Source organism: Miniopterus schreibersii (genome assembly GCF_964146895.1).
Source record: "Miniopterus schreibersii genome assembly, chromosome: 11".
In the NCBI taxonomy this organism is placed as follows: Eukaryota; Metazoa; Chordata; class Mammalia; order Chiroptera; family Miniopteridae; genus Miniopterus; species Miniopterus schreibersii.
The window spans coordinates 35,058,784-35,078,856 of record NC_138111.1 but is presented as its reverse complement, the minus strand read 5'-3'; the positions used below and the strand labels follow the sequence as shown (position 1 = coordinate 35,078,856).

The following is a 20,073-nucleotide window of genomic DNA, read 5'->3' as shown; positions in this document are numbered from 1 at the left end:
GTCCAATGCACGTGTTCATGGTTGGGCACCTTTCTGCCAAGTGGTGACTCAAACCACAAGGCACTGTTTATCTCGTAGCTCTGCCCTCTCTAGCTAATGGCCTCAAAGATGCCTGCAGAAGGAGATGAAGAGGATTGTGAATGGGAGATTCATTATGGGCCAGATTTATTACTGCCAAATAGATGGCACTTACTCTACATAGAAAAGGAGAGAAGTCACTTCCAATATTGTAGGCTGTAAGTAAATGACCCTTAAGATTGATTTCCCTTTAACGGCTTAAAAACCATTCTCTCCTGATGTCTCTGAATAAACGGAAATGATGCACATCACTTCCATCCATGTTCTAATGACCAAAACTGGACACATGCCCCACCCATCCTGTTGTCTGCCACACAGGGTCAGCCAAATCACTCTGGGTCCTTAGTTCTTGGGCTGTCTGGATTAGAATCCCCACATCTTAGTATTTTCTGTGTATTTCTTCAATAAATCCTGAGGCCCCATGCAGCTCAATTATGACATTGTGTCACATTGAAATAAACACATTGAAGCAACTAACATGTATTTAATTCTCCAATTCTTTCTCAGTCTACAAAATGCCAAGTAAGAGGTGTATTCTTAATTTTCAGAAGGTATCCTAAAAATGTTGTCCCCTGATCACTGTTTCTTTTAATATCTTCCACACAGAAAGAAAACATTCCCTGAAACTCTCCTACTCTCAATACTCCACACTCCCTCTGAAAAAGCCCCCTGCCACTCAGCCCCATGGCTTTTCCCTCTTTCCTCTTCCATACTTCAGATCACCTTGGCCTCCCTCACTTCTTCAGCATTCTCTCTGCGTCACCCACTGCCTAGATCTCCCAGGGAGAGCTACCCGCTGACCCAGTGGGAAAGAATCTTGTCCTCAAAGAGACAGTCAGGGGTGGTCAATTGCAAATACTCCCACAACCATAATTTACTGTAAATGCCAAGAACATTTAAAGCAGCAGAAGCCAGCTGGTCTCCTAAAGGATTATGAGCCTGGAAAGACCAGGGGGCTTAAAAGTCCTATTTAACTGAAATTCCATTTACGTTTGTCAATCTTACTCCTCTCTGTACCCGCAGTTCTTGGCACAGAGAAAGTTCTCAATTGCCCGTGGAATAGAGGCAAATGGTTCTGTGGCTGAAACAAATGTGACAGGAACACTATCATCGAACCTTTACACAGTAAGAAATGCCACCAGCCACTGGGTTCCATCAGTCTCCAAATTAGCCAGCAAATTTTTAGAGAATGAATTCTCCGCACCTTTCTCAGAAATTATCCCAAATTAATCAGTATGTCAGGAGACATTTTTAAGCTATTAAAGGGAAATCTATCTTCAGTGACACTTATTTATAGTCTAGAGTGTCAGAAGGGCCTTCTTTTTCTCCCTAAGTAAGCAGCACCAGTCTGGCAAGGTCCTGACCAGTTCTCACCTCCAGGGAAACTTGTCAAAACCCCGGCTGTCAGGATATAGCACTTCCCGTTCTGCCCTCGCCAGGCATTTGGCGCGTGCTTCATCCTGCTGTGCATCACCTCTCAGTGTTTGTGTCCCCTCTCCAAAGGACACGGGGCCCTTTGTCAGAGCAGAATGACCAAGCAGGAGCTTACATCCTGTTTACGATGGTAAACAGGCTGGTGACAAAAGGCCTTCACCAACCTGTTTATCGTCACACAGTCTGTACTCAGAACATCCCAACTCAATGTTGAGGGTTGAAAATGCTGTACATAGAATTACGTATATTGTGGCATATGATACATGTAACATGTCATATATATGTATATTTAAATAACGAGTGAAGAATTTTACTATACCCAAGGCTTCACTTTGCATGCAAGTCTTCAAAAGACTACAGAACCATCAGTTCTTTTCGTTTTAATTTTTTTAAATCAGAGAGAACCCAAAATACAAGAGAGAACATGGCTTCAAAGGGAGAGAGTGAGATGTTTTCTTGTGTCATAACAGTAATTCAATTTTTTCGTATCTTGGTATGATATAACCATACCATGGTTTATGATATAACTGTGGAATAAAAGAATGAAAGATCTGGCTGAAATCTCATAGTTCTTAGCCACAGGGCAGGATGGGGCGCACCCCATCTGTAGTGTTCATGCTGCGATACAAATAACACGCGCAGGGCCTTGTCCACCCAGACACTGGCTATTGTAAACCATGCTGTGCAGCGTTCACGGAACGGTAAGTAGAATGAAACATAATTCACGCAAGAGATCAAGGACCTCAGCATTCTGGGTTATTTGTAAGTGACTGGTCCGTGGAGGCGATTCTTCCCAACTTCACACGGCAGATTTAACAATGTTTAGGGCATGGCATGGCATGGACACTGACCAATCAGAACAGATGCTTACAGCGGCTGGAATGGAAACAAGGAAGCTAAATGCAGAGAGAGGCGTTACTTACTAGTTGCTGAGTAGAGGGAGAGCTGACATATTCCAGGTCTATTCTAGCCTGGAAGCAACGGGGCCCTCAGGCTAAAGGCTATTTGCCAATGGACATAGGAATATTTCAGTACTTAAGGCCTGGTACAGGCCTGATGACGCTCACCAGCTGATGACCAGTCCTGGTTACAGCTTTTACCCAAGCACAGAACCAAGACCATGTAGCAGTAGAGGGAAAATACTTCTTTATCTACGTTATGATGCCTGGCCCTGTGACTTACATTACGATTCAAAGCGAAGCACCATAAAGGCCTCATCCTTACCCTAGGGAAAACTCAAGAGTCAGTGACCAGATGAAGCCGTAGCTCTATTTCCAGCTCCCTGTGTCACAGCGAAGTCCCCTCTCTAAATACCCCAATTTCAGTCCTGGTGTCCACACTTACACAGACATATGGATGGGGAAATGTTTTAAAACAGAACTGTTGATTCCCTGTCCCCCTCCCCTCACTCTCACCCATCTCGGTAAATGGTATTACTATTAACCCAGGCACTCAAGCCACTTCCATAGCCTCTTGGTCTTTCTGCTTCCACTCTTATAAAATACAGTCTAGTCTTCCCTGTCCAGCACTCTGAGTTTCCTTTTTTAAAAGACAATCAAATCATTTGCTCTCCCTTGGCCTCCTGAAGCACTTAAATTGAAATCCAAACTCCTACTTCTCCAGCCATGCCTCCTATTATCCTCTCCCTCCTTCAACTCAACACAGTGCCTTTAGCCCTTCCTGAAACCCACTGAGCCTGTTTCCACCCCAGGCTGATTCCCCGTCGGGGACACTGTGTCACACCCTGGTATGCTCTTCCCTGTGTCTGCATGTAGCTGTCTCATCTCTCATCCCAGTCTCCCCTCAACAGTCACCTCCTTAAAGACGTCTTCCTATTGAAACCAGACTCACCAGTCCCCCAGGTCTCAAGTCTCCATTCTCTAGCCCCTTCACTCTTTCTTTTTCTTCACAGTACTTGCCTAACCTAAAATCATCTATTTATCATCACATTACGGTGCAAGCACCATGAGGGCAGGGGCTTTTAGTTGTTCTCTTCTGAATCCCAGGGGTCTAGAACAGGACCTGGCCCACAGTAAGCTCTTGGATATTTATGAAAGAAATAATTAATGTTTTAACCCACTAAAGCATGGTCACTTTCTGAAAATCCTTCTCTGGCATGCACACATATATTGACATAACACTGCTTTTGTGATTCTCAAAGGATCATCTCATTGTTGAATCCTGATCTTGGAATGCACCCTTCATGCTACTAAAGCAGGGAAGAAACAAGTAACCTCATGGTAAACTACTTGGAAGAGAACAGGTGCTTCTCATTGTAGATTCCTAGAATTTCAGAGCTGAGGTTTTAGTGATCATCTGTCACCAGGGTCTTATTTTGTTAGCTCTCAAGGGTTTCCAGAGCCATGCCATCCGATATAATAGCCACTAGCTGCCTGGGCCATTCAACACTTAAAATGTAGATAATCTGAATTGAAATGTGCTGTGGGTAAAATATATACCAGATTTCAAAGACTTAATATGAAAAAGGACAAGATATCTCATTGATAAATTTTATTAATTATATGTTAAATGATTATATTTTGATATATTGTGTTAAATAAAATCTTTTATTAAAATTAATTTCACCTATTTCTTTTTATGTAATTTCAAAATGAGACTTGAAAATTTTAAATTACACATGTGGCTCACATCTGCAGTTCATTCTATTTCCATTGGTGAGATTAAATGACTTCCCCTAAGTCCCACTGCCCTGTAATGGAAGACACAGAACACGCCAGACCTTTCCCTCCAGTCAGACTTCTTTCCACTGCCCAACAGTAGTTTTTTACCAGGGCGGAGAGAAGGGCAGTCAGAGCAAGGAACCCCTAGAACCAAACTACTCGTCAATCAAATCCCAGCTCCACATCTAATAGTATGTGACTTTGGGGGGCTCACTTAATCTTCCTTTCCCTCAGTTTCCTCATCACATGGAAAAAGTATATCACATACCTCAAGGATGGAATAAATTAACAGATATAAAACCCTTAGAATTATATCTGGCATACATCAGTGTTATGTAAGTTTACCATTATTATTTTATTATTAAATGTTTATATGCTTTAAAGTAAATTGAAAGCTAGAAGGTTTTTAACTAATGACAAATAGTGTTAGTTCAGGAGTCATTTTCATGTCAATAGATGTTTCCACAATGAGAAGCGACAGTCATTAGCAGTTCAAAACATTTCTGCCCCTGACAAACCTGTTCCGATACACTGACATCATTACAGATGTGAAGTCTTGTATTACGTGAAAATTCAAACATGGTTAGAAAAGAAAGGCATATGAAGAACTCTATTTATGCCATTTGTCACAAAGGCAAACAGCAACCAGATACTATGCCCTAGGTTGTGCTGGAGGCACACACCACACACATACAAAAACACACAGGGTGGTTTCTACCTTAGTGATCAAGGTAACCAACGCTTTCATGATGGCCACAGAGTTACATGGAAACTCAGAGCCAGAAGCATTCAGAGACCCCTGAATCCAGCCTCCTCATTTGACTGATGAGGAGCCTCCATGATCTTGTGATCTGCCCAAGGTCACACTACAGATTAGAAGCCACACTGGGACTCGTACCAAAGATTTCTGGCAATCCGTCTACCCGGCTTTGGACAACATCCACCTTCTTCACATAGTTGAAAGTTTAAAAGCATTCAAAGGAAAGGCAATTCACTAAATAGGCAATGCAGCAAGTGTAATAAGGAATGTGTAGTATTCTGAAAAAAACATGCAAATTTGAAATATTTCTAATTTTTCAGATATCATAATATAAATCAAGGTATTTCTTGAGTTTCCTTAATCATAATAGTAATTAAAAAACCCATTCTGTTTTGGCCAACACAGTTCTTCTTATAGAGAAAGTTGACTTTAAACAGAAATTTCAGATGCTCAAGATGAACATTTAACTAAACAAAGGAATACAATTTTCTTAGATAGTAAGTTTTCTGGCCATTTTCTGGTTTGCACCAAGATATAACTCCATTGTAGATAGAATTGGTTTAATTATCCTAATGGAAAATTCAAATTGCCTTGTAAGTGCTAACTGATTTCAAATTATCTGATGGTAATGGTGGTGTGTGTTTGTGTGTATGTGCACACGTACAAACACATAGGATAAATTGGCTTCATTGGGGTCATGCCTATTTGACTGCCACTAACTTTAGTGTCCAATCTTTCCTTAATGAGCTTATGTCAAATAAACCAACACCTCCTCGTTTCCTCCACCTGCCCATCCCCTAATGCAGACACAAACGAAATTATTAGGCAAGGGAGAAAGACTTCCTCGTTGCCCTAGTGAATGGTAATTTGAAAATGGCCAGGGAAAGTTCAGGCAGTTTCCTCATGCATGAGTTACCTATAGACAGCCTGCAATTCCAGAGCGACAAATACCAAGGCAGAGAGATGTCAAAGGGAGTGATTCAGCCAACTTTTAGACATTTTAAAAACAAAAAGGTATTTAAATTTAAACCTAAATGCATGCTTCAAGGACTTGCAGCTGGTGGAGTTTTCAGTAGGCTTGTGATTAGGGTTTTATATTTAATTCACTCTATTTCACCGTGTATTTAACTCATTCTTAAATTGCTTTATGTTTCCGTTGAAAGGGAAGAAATGCGGTAACAATATTAGACTGATAAGATGTGTTCAAACACAGGACATCCAGAGCAGAACAGAGACAAGCATTAAGAAAGGACCTCATAATCTCTCATTACTCAAATCTGAGATCTAAGCTTTTCTTCTTTAAAGTGACAATAAAAGAATTAGAAGTGATGCTCATGAGACAGCTAACAGTTTTTTTAAAAGTTCAGAATCTCTTCAACACAAGTCAGGTAATGAAGAAACTGCCACTGCAGGCTCTGCATCTAATCAATTCAAATGAGGCGATTAAAAGGTTTTTTAAACAGTAAAAATTGGAATAAAGGAATAAGTGATGCGTTGGGTAGCAAGAAATTGTAGGGACTTGAAAAATTGTCCTCTTAGGTTGAGATTGTAAATCTTTTCTTCGCTGAGCGGAACTTTGCAAGCCCCATTACACTACGGAGTAAGAACACCTAAATCATACATGTAGCAATAAGAGTCTAAGTTAAATTTAAGAAGTATAGTAATCATGAGTCAGCACTGAATTTTTTTGATACTGTTGTTATTTAAGGTATTTCAATCTGATATTAAATAATCTATTAGAGTTGTGATAAATTTAAGGAGTATTTTATTACATTTAGAGACAGTATTTGACTATTTAAAATAGGGATGGGGAACCTTTTTTCTGCCAAGGGCCATTTGGATATTTATAACATCATTTGCAGGCCATACAAAATTATCAACTTAAAAATTAGCTATGAAGAAAGCTCCTAGATTTATTGAATTTCAAGTCCCATCTGTAGTTGCCTTGGTAGGGCCAGACAAAATGATTTCGCAGGCCTGATACGGCCCACAGGCCGGATGCTCCCCACCCTTGGTGTACAAGAGTAAGATTAATTTAATTTATAACTTTAGGTTTATGAGGTCTACTGGAGTCTCTTAAATGCTTAGCTTTTACTTGCCAGCTTTGTCAGAGGTCTGAAATATTTGAGAATACTCAGGCCTTTAATACGTGTAAATATGTTTTAAAATGTCTGAAGGAAATCTAATCATTTAATTCACTGAATTAACAAATGGAGTTAATTTAGTAGTAAATTAAAAAGTAATCAAATAATTAAGTGAAATGCATGGTTATTTTTATACAAAACTGCTAGATTTTTAAAAATTAAAATGAACATTAAAGGCTTAGGAAAACTAGATTTTTCAATGTTAATGAATTCAATATTACTTGAACCAAGCAGCTTCAAATGTATCTTTGCTCACAGAAAAGCCTCTATGGAATATCTGCAAACTCAGTTACAGAAAATACAGGAGAGCATGTCATATATCTCAATGCTGATGACTGTGCAAGGGTGAGGGACGCAGGTACAGCATTGCCCATAAGCTGGCCAGTAACATCCTCACATTAGATTCCCCTCCCCATATTATTACATTCTGACTTTCCTGCCTTAGAATTGCATATGCTTTGGAAAGAACTCCCAGACATATTGCTGAGCACTGAAAAGCTAAATGCAAAACAGAATGCATAATATTTTATTAGCTAGGATTCTAGTTTATCTGCTATTGACAAGGGTCCCCTCATTCCTAGTTCAGGGTTGATATGGGAGCTTCATGGAATCAGGGTCACAGGCCTTTCCTACTTTGCTGCTTTTACATCCTCAACATCTGATTTCCATCTCTTTGTAAAAGATGGTTGCTCTAGCTCCTGCCAACAAAGTCACATCCTTCTGTAGAAGGAAAGAAAGCCTCCTTTCCTTTTAAGGTCAAGACTCAGAAATTGCCTGTATTATTACAGGTTTACATCCCACGGGATGTAAGTTAGTCAAATGGCCACACCTAGCAGCAGGCAAACTGAGAAATATATAGTCATTAAGTGGTGTCCCTATGCCCAGAAAAAAACTTCTAGTATTACAGGAGGAAAGAACAGATAGACAGGAGACTGCTAGCGGTCTCTGCTACAAATATGCCACATTTTAAGTAAAAAAATAATAATATATTAAGAGTATTCATTTTTGTACATAAGAAAATCTGAAAGCTTAGGAAACAAATAAGATGCATGAATTAAATCACAGATTCCAGAGCATCGGCCCACACTCCAATGTCAGTATGTAATGATATTTCATTAGTCCAAATGTGAAGGTTTAAAAAGAATAAACAGTCATAAAAGCACATTTATTCAATTTAAAGTGTTATCCTCTATTAAGAATAAGCCCTTTCTACTTTTTTGTGGTTAAAATATCCTTTCTTTTATGTAATAATGTTGATTCTAACTGGCAATATATTTGTTCATTCAGAAATGTATAGTGTCTGGGTGTTTCAGAAACAAGATGCTAAGGACTCACTGGTTCTAAGAGTCCCCAAGCTCATCAAATTTAGAGTCCAGCAGGGAAGACCGATAGTAAATACAGTATCAGAAGGAGAGTTTCAAGCTAGGATAAGCACTATTTAAAAAACAACAACGTAGGAACAGGCTATGGGAGAATATTCTGGGGAGACTTTGAACTGGGGAGTCAGGAATGTGTGGGAAGCAGGAATATTTAAGATACATTCTGCAAATGAGTAGCAGTTAGTTAGGACTAGCAAGGAAGCGTGTGTGGGAAGATGGATCGGCATATGCAGGGGCCTAATGAGGAAGTTTGGCCCAGTGAAAGTCCTAAAAGGCTAAGGCCCTGTGGCCAGAAATGAGTGATCACGGAATAAGGCAGGGGGTGGTGGGGGACAGACAGAGGGTCCCACAGGCCATGCACAGATTTTAGATTTACACCAAAGGGCAATGAGAAGACATAAAAAGGTTTTGAGCAGGAAAATAATCAGATTTACATTTTTAAATTATCGCTCTGGCTGTAGTGTGGAGAATGGACTCAGGGCTAGGGAGTGGTGGATGATGGAGTAATCCAGACAAGAGATAGAAGGAAAGAAAAATGGCAAATAGGATGGCAAGAATTGGGCACAGCAGGGATTTGGCCTCTGGGGGAGGTTCTGGTGAGATATGGGCTTTGGAAGACAGAAGCACGACTATGATTATATGTGGAGCACATAATGTCTTATCACTTCAAATATCCCTACTTAGTGCAAGATAAGATTATTATTTCTGTTAGCTGCACAGAAAGAGGCCGATTTCATATGAATTTTACTCAGGTAGTATGGCTCTTAACACACCAAAGTAGGTCTTAAACTTTAGGGGAGTTAAGTCCTTGCAATTACTGAGTCCCCTTTAGAGCTACCAAATTTCTTATTCATAAAATTAAGTGTGCAATGGGCCTCTAAAGTCAAGAGGTCTAATGCCTTTATTTTACAGACAGAGCTATACATATTGAGAAAAGTTCCATAAAGACCAGGAGGAGTTATCATTGTTTTCAAATTATTTTGGAATAAAGCAGTAGGGAAGAATAATAGCTTCTCAACTGTAGTTCCAGTTACACATCTAAATTTTATCCTGCACAGTTATGAGGAAAAGTCGTTACAGGGGTACAATGACTATTTTCCAGATATCATTTCAGTCCTGGGACCCAGGCTCAATTTGCATATTTTGAGACCACTAATCTAGGTAATAAATATATATTCAAAATGAGCACTTAGCCAAGATAGTCGACATTTTTAAAAAAAATCAATCCTGGGATTCTCTAATTTGTCTTTCTTAAAGAAGCAGCCTAGGCCTATCTTTTTCATGAACTTTCCTAGACCACCCCCAAACAACAGAGATCTCCACCTCCTCCAAGAAATTCTTCATACTTCTCATCCAGTATTTCATGTAAACTAAATAAAGAATCACACATATGTTCATTCAGCCAGTATCTGAGCTTAGCTTGGTGCTCAACACTGTGGGATCAATGGTGAGCAAAGCCTTCATGGAGTTCAAGGTCTCAAGTGAAATTCTTCCTAAACTTATCTATTGCCTGGATGTGGCCCATCCACAGTTATGCAGACATGGGAGCTCTCACAACATTTGGTTGCTCTTTTTTCTTAACCTTTTTTGTATATGACAGTCTAATCTAGGAAGCAACCCTTTTCAAAATTTCATATAATAACTCAAAATAAAGCCCTGTGGGCTAAAGGCAATACAAAGAGGTTTCTTCCCTAATCTAATTGCAGCATGAAAATTGGTTTCATGGATTAAATACAATATTAATAACTGGAAGAGTTTTGCTTTATTTTAAATTTGTACTATCTAATTAGGGGGAAAAAGGAGAAATAAATTACCTATATCCTTGATTCCAAGATTTATTACCACACAAGTGAACATTTTTAAGGTTGAAATGCCTTTGCATTGAAGTGTACATTTACTATGGTGGTGGTTGTTCTCCTGAAAAAGCTGTTTTCAAATCAATGGCAAGTCTTACAATCAGTGTTGCTTTAGAAACAACCAAATTCAACATGAAGATTTAGAGTGACTTATTGCAAGGATGGGTTGGCAACTTAGAGACTGGACTTCTAGCCTTGGTTCTGCTGCCAGTCGGCTCCTGACCACCAAGCCGTGTGACATCTGCTGAGTCACTTGACTCCTCTGGACCTTTTCCACCCCATCTATAAAATGCAGTTTTGCACTTGTGTTCCTCAAACTGTCTCTGGTAAGGGATGAGTTTTTAGAACTTTCCCCTCAGTTGCAGACTGATACATTTATAAAATACAATAAAAATACCCTTCAATGGCACAGCAATGTTAAATTGCTGTGAAAGTTTCCAGATGCTTACTCTCAATTTCTGTGCTTGTCATGTGTGAACAGACTGGCCTGGGCCCATTTGGAGTGGCACTGACTTAGACTACTACTAGGATTTAGACTGCTTTGTAGATTAGATGATGATTCTGCAAATTTTTCCATCTTCTTTTATTTGAGTTTGTTCAGTAATACAATTAGCTTATATTTCCCATTTACCTAGCAGCTGAGCAAGAGAAACAAAAATTCTGGGAACGAGTTATTCAAAAGGAGGGTGTTATTTATGGCAGGTTTGAGAGGGCAGTGGCATAGTTAATCCATTTGTGGGTCACTGACAACTAACAATACAGAAGACACCCTTCAGGAAGAATAGTAAAAGATAAGTGTTCTCTTTTTCTATTATTCTTTTTTTTTTAAAAAAGGTAAAAAAAAAATGAAGATTTATCAGTTACTTAAAAAAAAACTTGGCTACCAGGAATATTACCCTTTGGATGGAAATACCAGCCAATGTTTCATGGAGGGTGAATTTTTCAAGAGAAGACAGATATACGGGAGCTCGTACTAGAATATGCTTCCTCTGCACCACTTAGTTCAGGATAGAAAGATAACTGCTTAATGGTTATTTGCCACAAAGCCATTGCAATTTAAGGAGCATAACTTTTTGAGTAGAGCATCAAAGTGCGAGAGTGCACGCAAGCGTGACCACTCTGCTTTTGTAAGGACTCTGGCCACAGTAAATTGTACGTATGTGCTTGCTCTTCCTCTTTGCCCACCAATTTGGGGTCAAGGTTAAAAGACCCCTACAAATTACCCAGCTCAGATTCTAAAGACCCTTCATCAAGTTCATGGGGAGAATGCTTCAACTTTAAGAAACAGAGCATTCCCTAGGCAGGTCAGTCCCCAGGGCCTCCTGGGTAACTGCTCGAAGACAAGGATGTCTGCCTGAGGGCCTAGAGTGACAATCAGAGGCTGCCCAGTCCTGAGCTCCAGGCCATTGTTATCAGACGGAGTGTGTTCTCAACCTGAGCATGTGTCAGGATCACCTGCAGGGCTTGTTAATACAGATTGCTGGCCCCATTCCAGAATTTCTGATTCAAAGGGCTGGGGAGTTTGCATTTCTAACAAGTTCCTGGGAGATGCTGATGCTACTGGTCCTAGAAACACACTTTGAGAACCACTGGTATAGCACAGCCGATGATAGAATGGGGTAGGACCTCAGAAATCACTGAATCCAAGCCTCTCATTGTAAAAGTGAGGACCCTGGGGCTCAAGGGAAATGTCTTGTCATTTACCTAGTACTCAGAGGCTCCCCCCACCGCCTCACACACACACCAAAAAAAGAAACTCAAGTCTCGAGAGCCTTAATACACTTGCTCACTTCATGATTCTGTTATGGCCACACACTAGGCCCCTAATCTCTGAGAAGGGGTCACCAGCAGAGACTTCATGCTGTTGACCCTCCTGCCCACATGTCCTCTGGGAACTCGACGTGCTAGTTCTATCAGTGTAATAGTAGGTAGGTGTCCTGAACCCAGATGAGGGGTTGGCAGGGCAATGGGAACTAACTACTCGCCTAGATTTTAAACCCAGAGAACATGTTCTCACCACTATGCCATGCTGCTCTCCCCCAGCTTCCTGCCAGCTGGGCACAATCAGATGGTCTGAGATTGTGAAAAGTGATACCAGGATGCAGGAGATGGTCAGCGTATTTGCAGCTCTGCTATGGAGGTGAGCGTCCAGCACAGCTCAGTGACTCAGGGGGAGCAGAGTCACTGGCTGTGTGCTGGCAGTCTGGTCTGATACCAGTGTCAAGACTCCCTTGGATCCTGCCCTTTGGCTGAGCCTGCTCTGCAATTCCCATCGATTCTGTGTGCTTCCTGCTTCCGCTCCAATAAATTATTCTTCTGCTTAAATGGTCTGCAACCAAGAACCCTGGCCAACATGATAGCCCATTAATTTCCTCATCAGCAGAGAGCCAACTGCTCACAGCGGAAGTTGGGGCTCCCGCAGAGGCTCCTGCACAGACTTCTGCCTTTAGAGCTCTTAGATTTCCACTGATGCACTTCCATTCCTTTGACAGTGTTTGACTCACAGGGAAGCCCACCCCAGGCCATGTCTGTGATGGATGTCTCTCGGCCAGAAGTGACTGACCCAGGAGTTCACCCTGATCCACAGCAGGCCTTAGACTTGCACAGGGGAAGGAAGGCCCAGAGGGCCCTCAAGCTTGGAAACAGTGGAGCCAAGTCATGCTGATGGCTGTGCCCCAGAACTGCCCTGCCATTTGCTCTTTCCTCGTCTTTATTACTCAGTTCCTTTCATTTCATGAGATGCCCTGGTGAGAGCCCTTCCAATAAAGTCCCCTTTGGTCTGAATTCCAACCTCTGTCTTTAGTAACATAATAGCTTTTTGACACTGACTCACTGAAAACCTCTCTCTCTTTCTCTGCCTTCTCAATCTGGTTACCTCTCTCCCTGCAGCCCCACACGTGCGGGTTCTTACAAGGTAAGCTTTTCTCTTGTGATTCAGGTATCATGGGAAAAGAAAAAACAAAAGGTGATCTAGACTAGAAGGCACTTTAAAAAAGAAAAAGAACATCTTGAATGTTAAGACGTATTTTTACACTGCTCTTTAGCCAACTCACTGTCAGATTTTTTCATTTCAGCTCTGCTCACAGTCTCAAAACTTTCATCCTCTGACTCCATGCTTCAGAATGTGGTTTTTCAGGTACTAGATACTGAGCATTGATTTGAATTAGTGGACTTGATAGCTTTGTTCAAGTGGCTTAAGCATCGTAAAAGAAAAGGTGAAGTTCTCTACTAAAAGAACCAAGGCCCTGCAGAGAAACAGCTAATTCCTGGGCTGGGAAGGCTGATATAAGATGAGCCTGGAGTTATTTCTGAAAGTAAGAAAGTGCTCAAAGAAATGATGGAGGCATGTGACAATGACAAAGGGACCAGCTTGAAGGGGATTTCATTGTGCGAATAGAGTATATTTGAGCACAAAATGATTAAAAACAGTAATGAAGTAAAAAAACATTGGTTAAAAACAACACCGTAGGGATTAATGAGTTTGTATGGATTATAAACAAACAAATAAATAGCAAAAGGAAGGTTGTTACAGGGCCGACTGGTAAATGTGGGGGTAGTGCTGGAGTTGGGAAATCATCATTTAGTAGCCATCAAGTTACAGATTGGATCAGGACACAAAATCTAGAGGGATATTTTGATGAGCAGAATATGTGCATGGTCTTAGGAACTATCACCCCCAAAATTGTTAGACAGTGGAGAAAACAAGCAGGTGATCAAACTAAATATCACCAATGAGGGACAGACAGACATGGGGTGCCTGTAGAGGTGACCCCCTGGGAAGGACATACATCACCTACCTGGAGTTCCAGCCCAGAATGTATAGTTGGCATCTCTAGTTATAAGAAAATCATCAGACAAACCCCAAATGAGGAACGTTCTACTAAAAAGGGAGAGGGTTTAACTGAGGGGGGGGAAAGAAACAGGAAGAGGGGACTATATTTTCCAAAAATGTAAAGTCAAAAAAGCAATGCCAGCCTATGGAAATGTTCCAGATTAGAAAAAACTTAAAAAAGAACATAAAGAAAAACATTTTTAAAGAATATATGAGAACTGATACGTATAATTTACCCTCAAACATTTCAGAAAAACCGAAGGGAACAAATGAGAAAGAAAATGGGGTAAAATTTCAATAATGGGTTGACTGGGGAATAGGTATACCTATGGGTTTTTTGTATTATTTGTATTCTTACTAATTGTTTCCAAATTTTAAAAAATGTTTTAATGATTTGCGGAAAGGAGGTTAACTACAGAGGGGCACAGAGAAGTTTTGGGAATGACGGAGATGTTTTATATCATGATTGTGCTGATGCTCATACAACCATTCACATTTGTCAAAACACATCTAGCTGCCCACTTAAAATGGTGACTTTTATTGTATGTAAGTCATACCTCCACGCACCTTATTTGAAAAGGTACAAAGGGTAAAAGTCCGTTATCTGAAAGGTTGTGTGTTCGTTTAAAGGCAGAAAGAAGAGGGAGGCCTTGCCTTTGCCTCCTGAGGGGCTCCAGGGACGGCTGTGTCACGGCGGGAGCAGGCCGCCTGGTGAGGGGGGTTTACTGCACCAGCACGGACATGGGCCACGGATCAAGTCTCATGGCCTCCCTTTCGGAAGCACATCGTGGCACAAAACATTAAGCATTTCTGGATTAACATTTATTTTGTAGTGAACATAATAGTCACATAAGTGGCTAAGATAAAACACCAAAACTCAATGAAACCTGCCCCCGAGGGGTCCTTCGTATTATCCCAGATCCTGAGAACAGCACTTACTGTCCTCACAAGTTTCTCCAGTAGGCAGGGAGCAGCCCGCATGTGGATGGCCTCAGCATCCTGCCCCCATCTCTAAGCCCCTTCTCAGAGGACCCCTCCCTGCCCCTGTCACGCCTTGTCGTCCCCCGTCAGCGGTTACGACCACCTTCCTCATGGCAGCTACCTGTGGAAAAGCAGCTCCCACTCAGCGTGGAAACGATCCTCAGCTCCGCGCACCATGTGTTTGGATTAAACTAAGTGAGAAGGGAGGAACGTGGGCACACTGACCATTTTGTGCCTTTTCTTCTTCACAGAACCAGAAAATTCTGTCACCTTCTACTGAGAAACCCATACTCTCTACGCCATTTCCTCTAACAGGCTTCCAGCCCAGAAACATGACAGCTCTAAAAGGGGATTCTGTTGTAATCAATGCAATAAAACTTCCTTGGGCTCAGATTTCCAACTTTGGTACAAGGAGGAAAAGTGACTTTAAAATGAGCATATGGCCCTGGCCAGGGTGGCTCAGCTGGTTGGAGGTGGCAGGTTCAGTCTTGGTCAGTCTTGTGCAGGAAGCAACTGATCAATGATTCTCTTTCTCTCTCTCTGCCACTCTCTAAAATCAAATTTTTTAAAAAATTGCTGTTTAAAAAAAAAAAAAAAGAGCTTATGGCTCAAAAACACAGTGAGAAAGACTCAAAGCAAGACATTTTGGTCAAAGTACTACCAGGACTATTTAGACAAACTGCTATGCTACCTACAACTGAACAACTAAAATGGAAAGTGACACCTCTCTGGTGCTTAAAAATGCTCAAAAATGGACCAATGATAGCTGATGCTTACCAAGCACTCATTGCCAGACAAGGCCGAGAGAAGCTAGTCCACAGCTAAGGGGAGAGCCAAGGTCTGAACACAAACAGTATGGCCTAGGAACCTCCATTTTTAACTCTTATACCAACAAAAGTTCAATTCCAATTCCCCAGTAAATGTTCCTTCCAGACAGTTCCAACAGGAGGTCTGCATCCAAAATTAAGATTCAACCTAATTAACATTCACCAAGCCTCATTTAATACTTTAAAAAAAAAAAAAAAAAATCATTAAGAGATCACATTTCTCCCCATTTTATTTCTATTGCCCACACACTCTCCTTACACTGACGAGTACTTATCGGGGTTCTTATCGGAACTACTTTTTGTCCTACTTTCATCTGAGGAACTGATAAGGATTTTCTTTCTGCTGGAGTGGAGAACCTTCTTTATTTCCAACTTCATTCCTCTGAGAGAGCATTACACTGACATCTCGCGATTACTAGCCCTAACCAGACAGCAGCTTTTATCTTTCCTACGGACACTGGCCCACACTTTCATTAAGCACAAACAGGATATGCACTGAACCATCAGATGCACTTCAGAAACATCCTCAGCTTGTGTTATTGCAAAAGTATGCTTCCTTGTGGAAGAGTTGGTGACTCTGCAGGTCAGCCCACACTCCACACTCGATCCTAAGCTTCCATTTGCAAAGTGGAGCTTTCACCTGAGGCATCTGAGCAGTGGATCATCTAATTCACGCACTACAGAGACTCAGGTGAATGAACTTTGCACTCAAACTGCCTGACTTCAGACAAAACAGCATGGATCCTTCCCTGCCTCCTGTATTTTCTGAGTCATTGATTCCTCCTTTATTTTGAGAAAAAATAGAAGTGTGCACTACTCCCTTAAAGACTGAAAGAAATCAGAGGTTTTGAAGTCCATCCTTTGGGAGTTTCTGGGCAGCTCCATCTCATTTGGAAACTATTTCTAGCCATTTCTGAGTGACTGGCACTGACTCAAGGAGGTAGTCACAGCAGTCCTGCTTGAAGGGGACAGGAAAAGGGTTGGGGCAAGGACCTGGGGAGATGAAGGATTCTAGTCACCAGGATTAAATTTGACTTCCAGGGCAAATGATTTATCTGCAAACATTCCTTCCCTGGTTTGAGTATAAAATGCAAGCATTTTCCTTCAAACAAATAGGCTTAGTGCCAGTACAGTACAGCTCAGCTTACCACTTCATTTTTCATATAAGAGCCAGCATTTTCCAAGCTCCTAGTGTATTCCAGGCACTGTACTTCATACACTAACACACATCAAAATACATCAAAATGAAAGAGGGTTCAGCCTGTCCTTGACCAGAAGAAGTATGTAGCTAACACCAGCCCGCCCCTATCATCTATAGGGCCTGGGGCAAGAGTACAAATGGAGGCTCTCATAATTATCACTAAAGTGCTAATCAAGCTAGCAAACTGTCACACCTTGACAAATCCAGCTTTAGAACCACTTGGAGTCCAGGTATAATTTAGAATTCTCAGACCCCTCCAAGTTCCAGGACAGGCTTGAAAGAGCAATGCTTCCCAAATAACAGATGTCTTCCCTTCCCCATCCAGGGAGGCCTCTGGGACATACCTGTGGACCCTCAGCCCACATTGCCGGCTATTCCACAACCTGCACAGCTGCCCTGTTGGCCACTCCTCAGGGATGGAGTCTGCCTTCTCTGCTTGCAAAGGCCCTGCAAGCAAGCTTGGGGGCTTTGGGCAAAGATTTCATGGGTGTCTGGGGCATGAAGGTCAGTGGGGGCTCTAGGTGGGCAGCCTACTTCACCTGCAGACACTTAGCTCAGTGGGGAGGGGCACAGCCTGGGGAAGGTCAGACCCTGCCCACCAAAACGCTGGGAAATAAGTGTAAGGGGTTTTCCTTGCCTAGGTCGCAGGCAAGGCTGACTAAAAGCCTTCTCTATTTTGTTCTAACTAGACCAACTTTTCTTTCCTTAACACTTTCTAGGAGGGAGACTCCTTGTATCAAAGACAAGACCAAAAAAACAAAAACAAAAACCTGGTATAAGAGAGAATTCCTGTCTGGAAGGGATGAAAAAAAAAAAAGTTGAAGTACTTGCAGCTGCTCCAGAGGGATCTGACAGCAGATATACTGGTCTGAAAGCAAGAAAAGGTAAATATTCCTCAAAGAGCAAATGGATTGAACAGGGTTCTAGAAAGTCAGAAAGGTGGGCCCTAAGGCATAAATGGGGCAACCTTAAACGTTTCTTTCTGTTTTTGAAAATGTGTCCTACCTAGAGCAAGGAGACAAAAAGAGCCAGAATCCTAGGAACCTGAGTCAGCTGGGGAGGGGAGTTTTGGGTCTGCTGCAAACAGAGAGGCCTCCCAGAGAGAGCCAGGATTGGCAAGTGGAGGGAGGGGGGTCACAGGTCGAGGAGTGGCCAGGACCTGGGCTTCACCCCCACGACTGACCTGGTATCTCCTTTGCCTTTTCTTGGTCAAGTCTAATTCGCCCACTTTCTGGGCCTCCATTTTTAATTCTCTAAAATGGGGATATAGTACCTGCCCGCATCACTCTGCGGTGACGCCCGTAAGAACTTAGCACAGTCCTGCACTTGGTAAGCACTCCGGCAACAGTACTTATTTAGAACTGAGAGAGCAGGGGCCAGGGCTAGAGTGAACCCAAGATGTGGATCAGGCAGCTCCCCGCCACAGCTCCGGCCCGAACATCCCAGGTGGGGTTCTGCGGGATCCGCGTGCGCGGGGGGCGAGGGGTGGGAGGTCGAGGCTTAGGGACAGAGGCTAACCAGAGCAGCTGGGGAAGGCACACAGAGGTCAAGTGTTCCGTCTCGACCCTGTTGGGGGGCAGTCGGGAGTCGTCCAAATGGAGGTGCCGAGAACTGGCGTCTAAGACATCTGCAAACCCCGGGCCTGGAGGGAGCTGCGGGGCGCCCGCTCGGCTCCAGGCCCGGCGGGGACCCCGGCTGGGCCGCGGCTGGAGGGCGGGGGTCACTCACCCAGCAGCAGCAGCTTGAGCTCGCGGCGCGCGTCCTTCTTGTCCCGGCGGAGCTGCCGCTCGATCTCCGCGCTGATGCGCTGCGACTCCTTCTCCTCGGCCGACAGGCAGCAGCAGCCCGCCATGGTGCGCGCCCCCGACGGCGCGAAGCGGCCCGAGCGCCCGGGTCCCCGCGCCGGGCGCACCCGCGACGGGCACCGGCTTGCAGGAAAAAGGCGGGGGCCGACTTGGGTTTCCGAGTCAGAGGGAAACCTGGACCTCTCGGGTTTAATCCCTCCTCGCGGGTGGGCTCCGAGGCGGGGGTGGGTCCCGAGCACGGGGACCTACCGAGTGCCCCCGGGATCCGGGCTCCCGCAGCCCGCGCTCGCTCCGGCGGGACGAGGCGAGCGGGGCTCAGCGGCGGGCGTTGCGGGCCCGCGGAAGATGCGCACACCTTGGTCAGGGAGTCGGGCACCAGTCAGGGGGCGCAGACGGCACGGAGAGAGACAGGTGGGGCGTCGGTGCCCGGGGGAGAGCGGACTCTCCCGGGGCTGGGGGTGTCCCAGGAAGGCTGCAGGCACGGCGTCGGTTAGAAGTAAAGGTCCTGGCTGTCCCTGGTCTGGAGAGTTCTGAAAACCTCAGCAGTGACCGCAGACTAACACCAAGTGCAAAGGTCCCTGCTGGCGCAAGTGCCCGCCAGGAGGAGGCGGAGCGTCTCGAACCTGCAACCCTGGCGTCTGCCGGAGTTGGCCTTGGGACACACCAAGCCGGTGGCGCCTCTGGACGAAAGGGGCGAGCAGGGAGCTGAGGTGCGGGGCTGGGGGGCTAGAGTCTTCGGGAGCAGCCGCTACACCTGCCTCCCCGCCGGCGGCGTCCTGGCGTGGGGAGGGCCGCCCGCGCGGCTGCCGCGACCGGCGCGCTCTGGCCGCCGGGCCCGCGCCCTGCCCAGATCCGGGTTCCGACAGGTGAGCGCGTTTCACCAACTCCCGGCCGCAGCTCCTCCCCGCTGCCGGAGGAGCGCAGGGGAGCCAAGCCCCCGCCGCGGGACGGGCGTGCCGGGCACCGGGCTGAGCGCTCTGCCCTCACCCGACGTTGAGGTTCGAGCACCAGCCTCCCTGCACCGCACCCCCTGGATTCCTAAACGGGCTCCCTCAGCTTCTCGGACGCCCCAGCCCAGCGCGGGCTTGGTCAAAG

At 44.0% G+C, this 20,073-nt stretch overlaps 1 protein-coding gene across 1 annotated transcript in view; it reads right to left on the bottom strand.

The window, feature by feature from the left end:
- GNA14 (G protein subunit alpha 14) overlaps nucleotides 1-19,831 on the bottom strand; it is a 123,233-nt gene extending 103,402 nt beyond the window's left edge. Inside the window, exon 1 of the mRNA XM_081152254.1 lies at nucleotides 18,902-19,831. Coding sequence (XP_081008380.1) covers nucleotides 18,902-19,025 — 124 coding nt within the window. The 5' untranslated portion in view covers nucleotides 19,026-19,831. The remainder of the gene's footprint in view (nucleotides 1-18,901) is intronic.
- Between the last annotated feature and the right edge of the window lie 242 nt (nucleotides 19,832-20,073).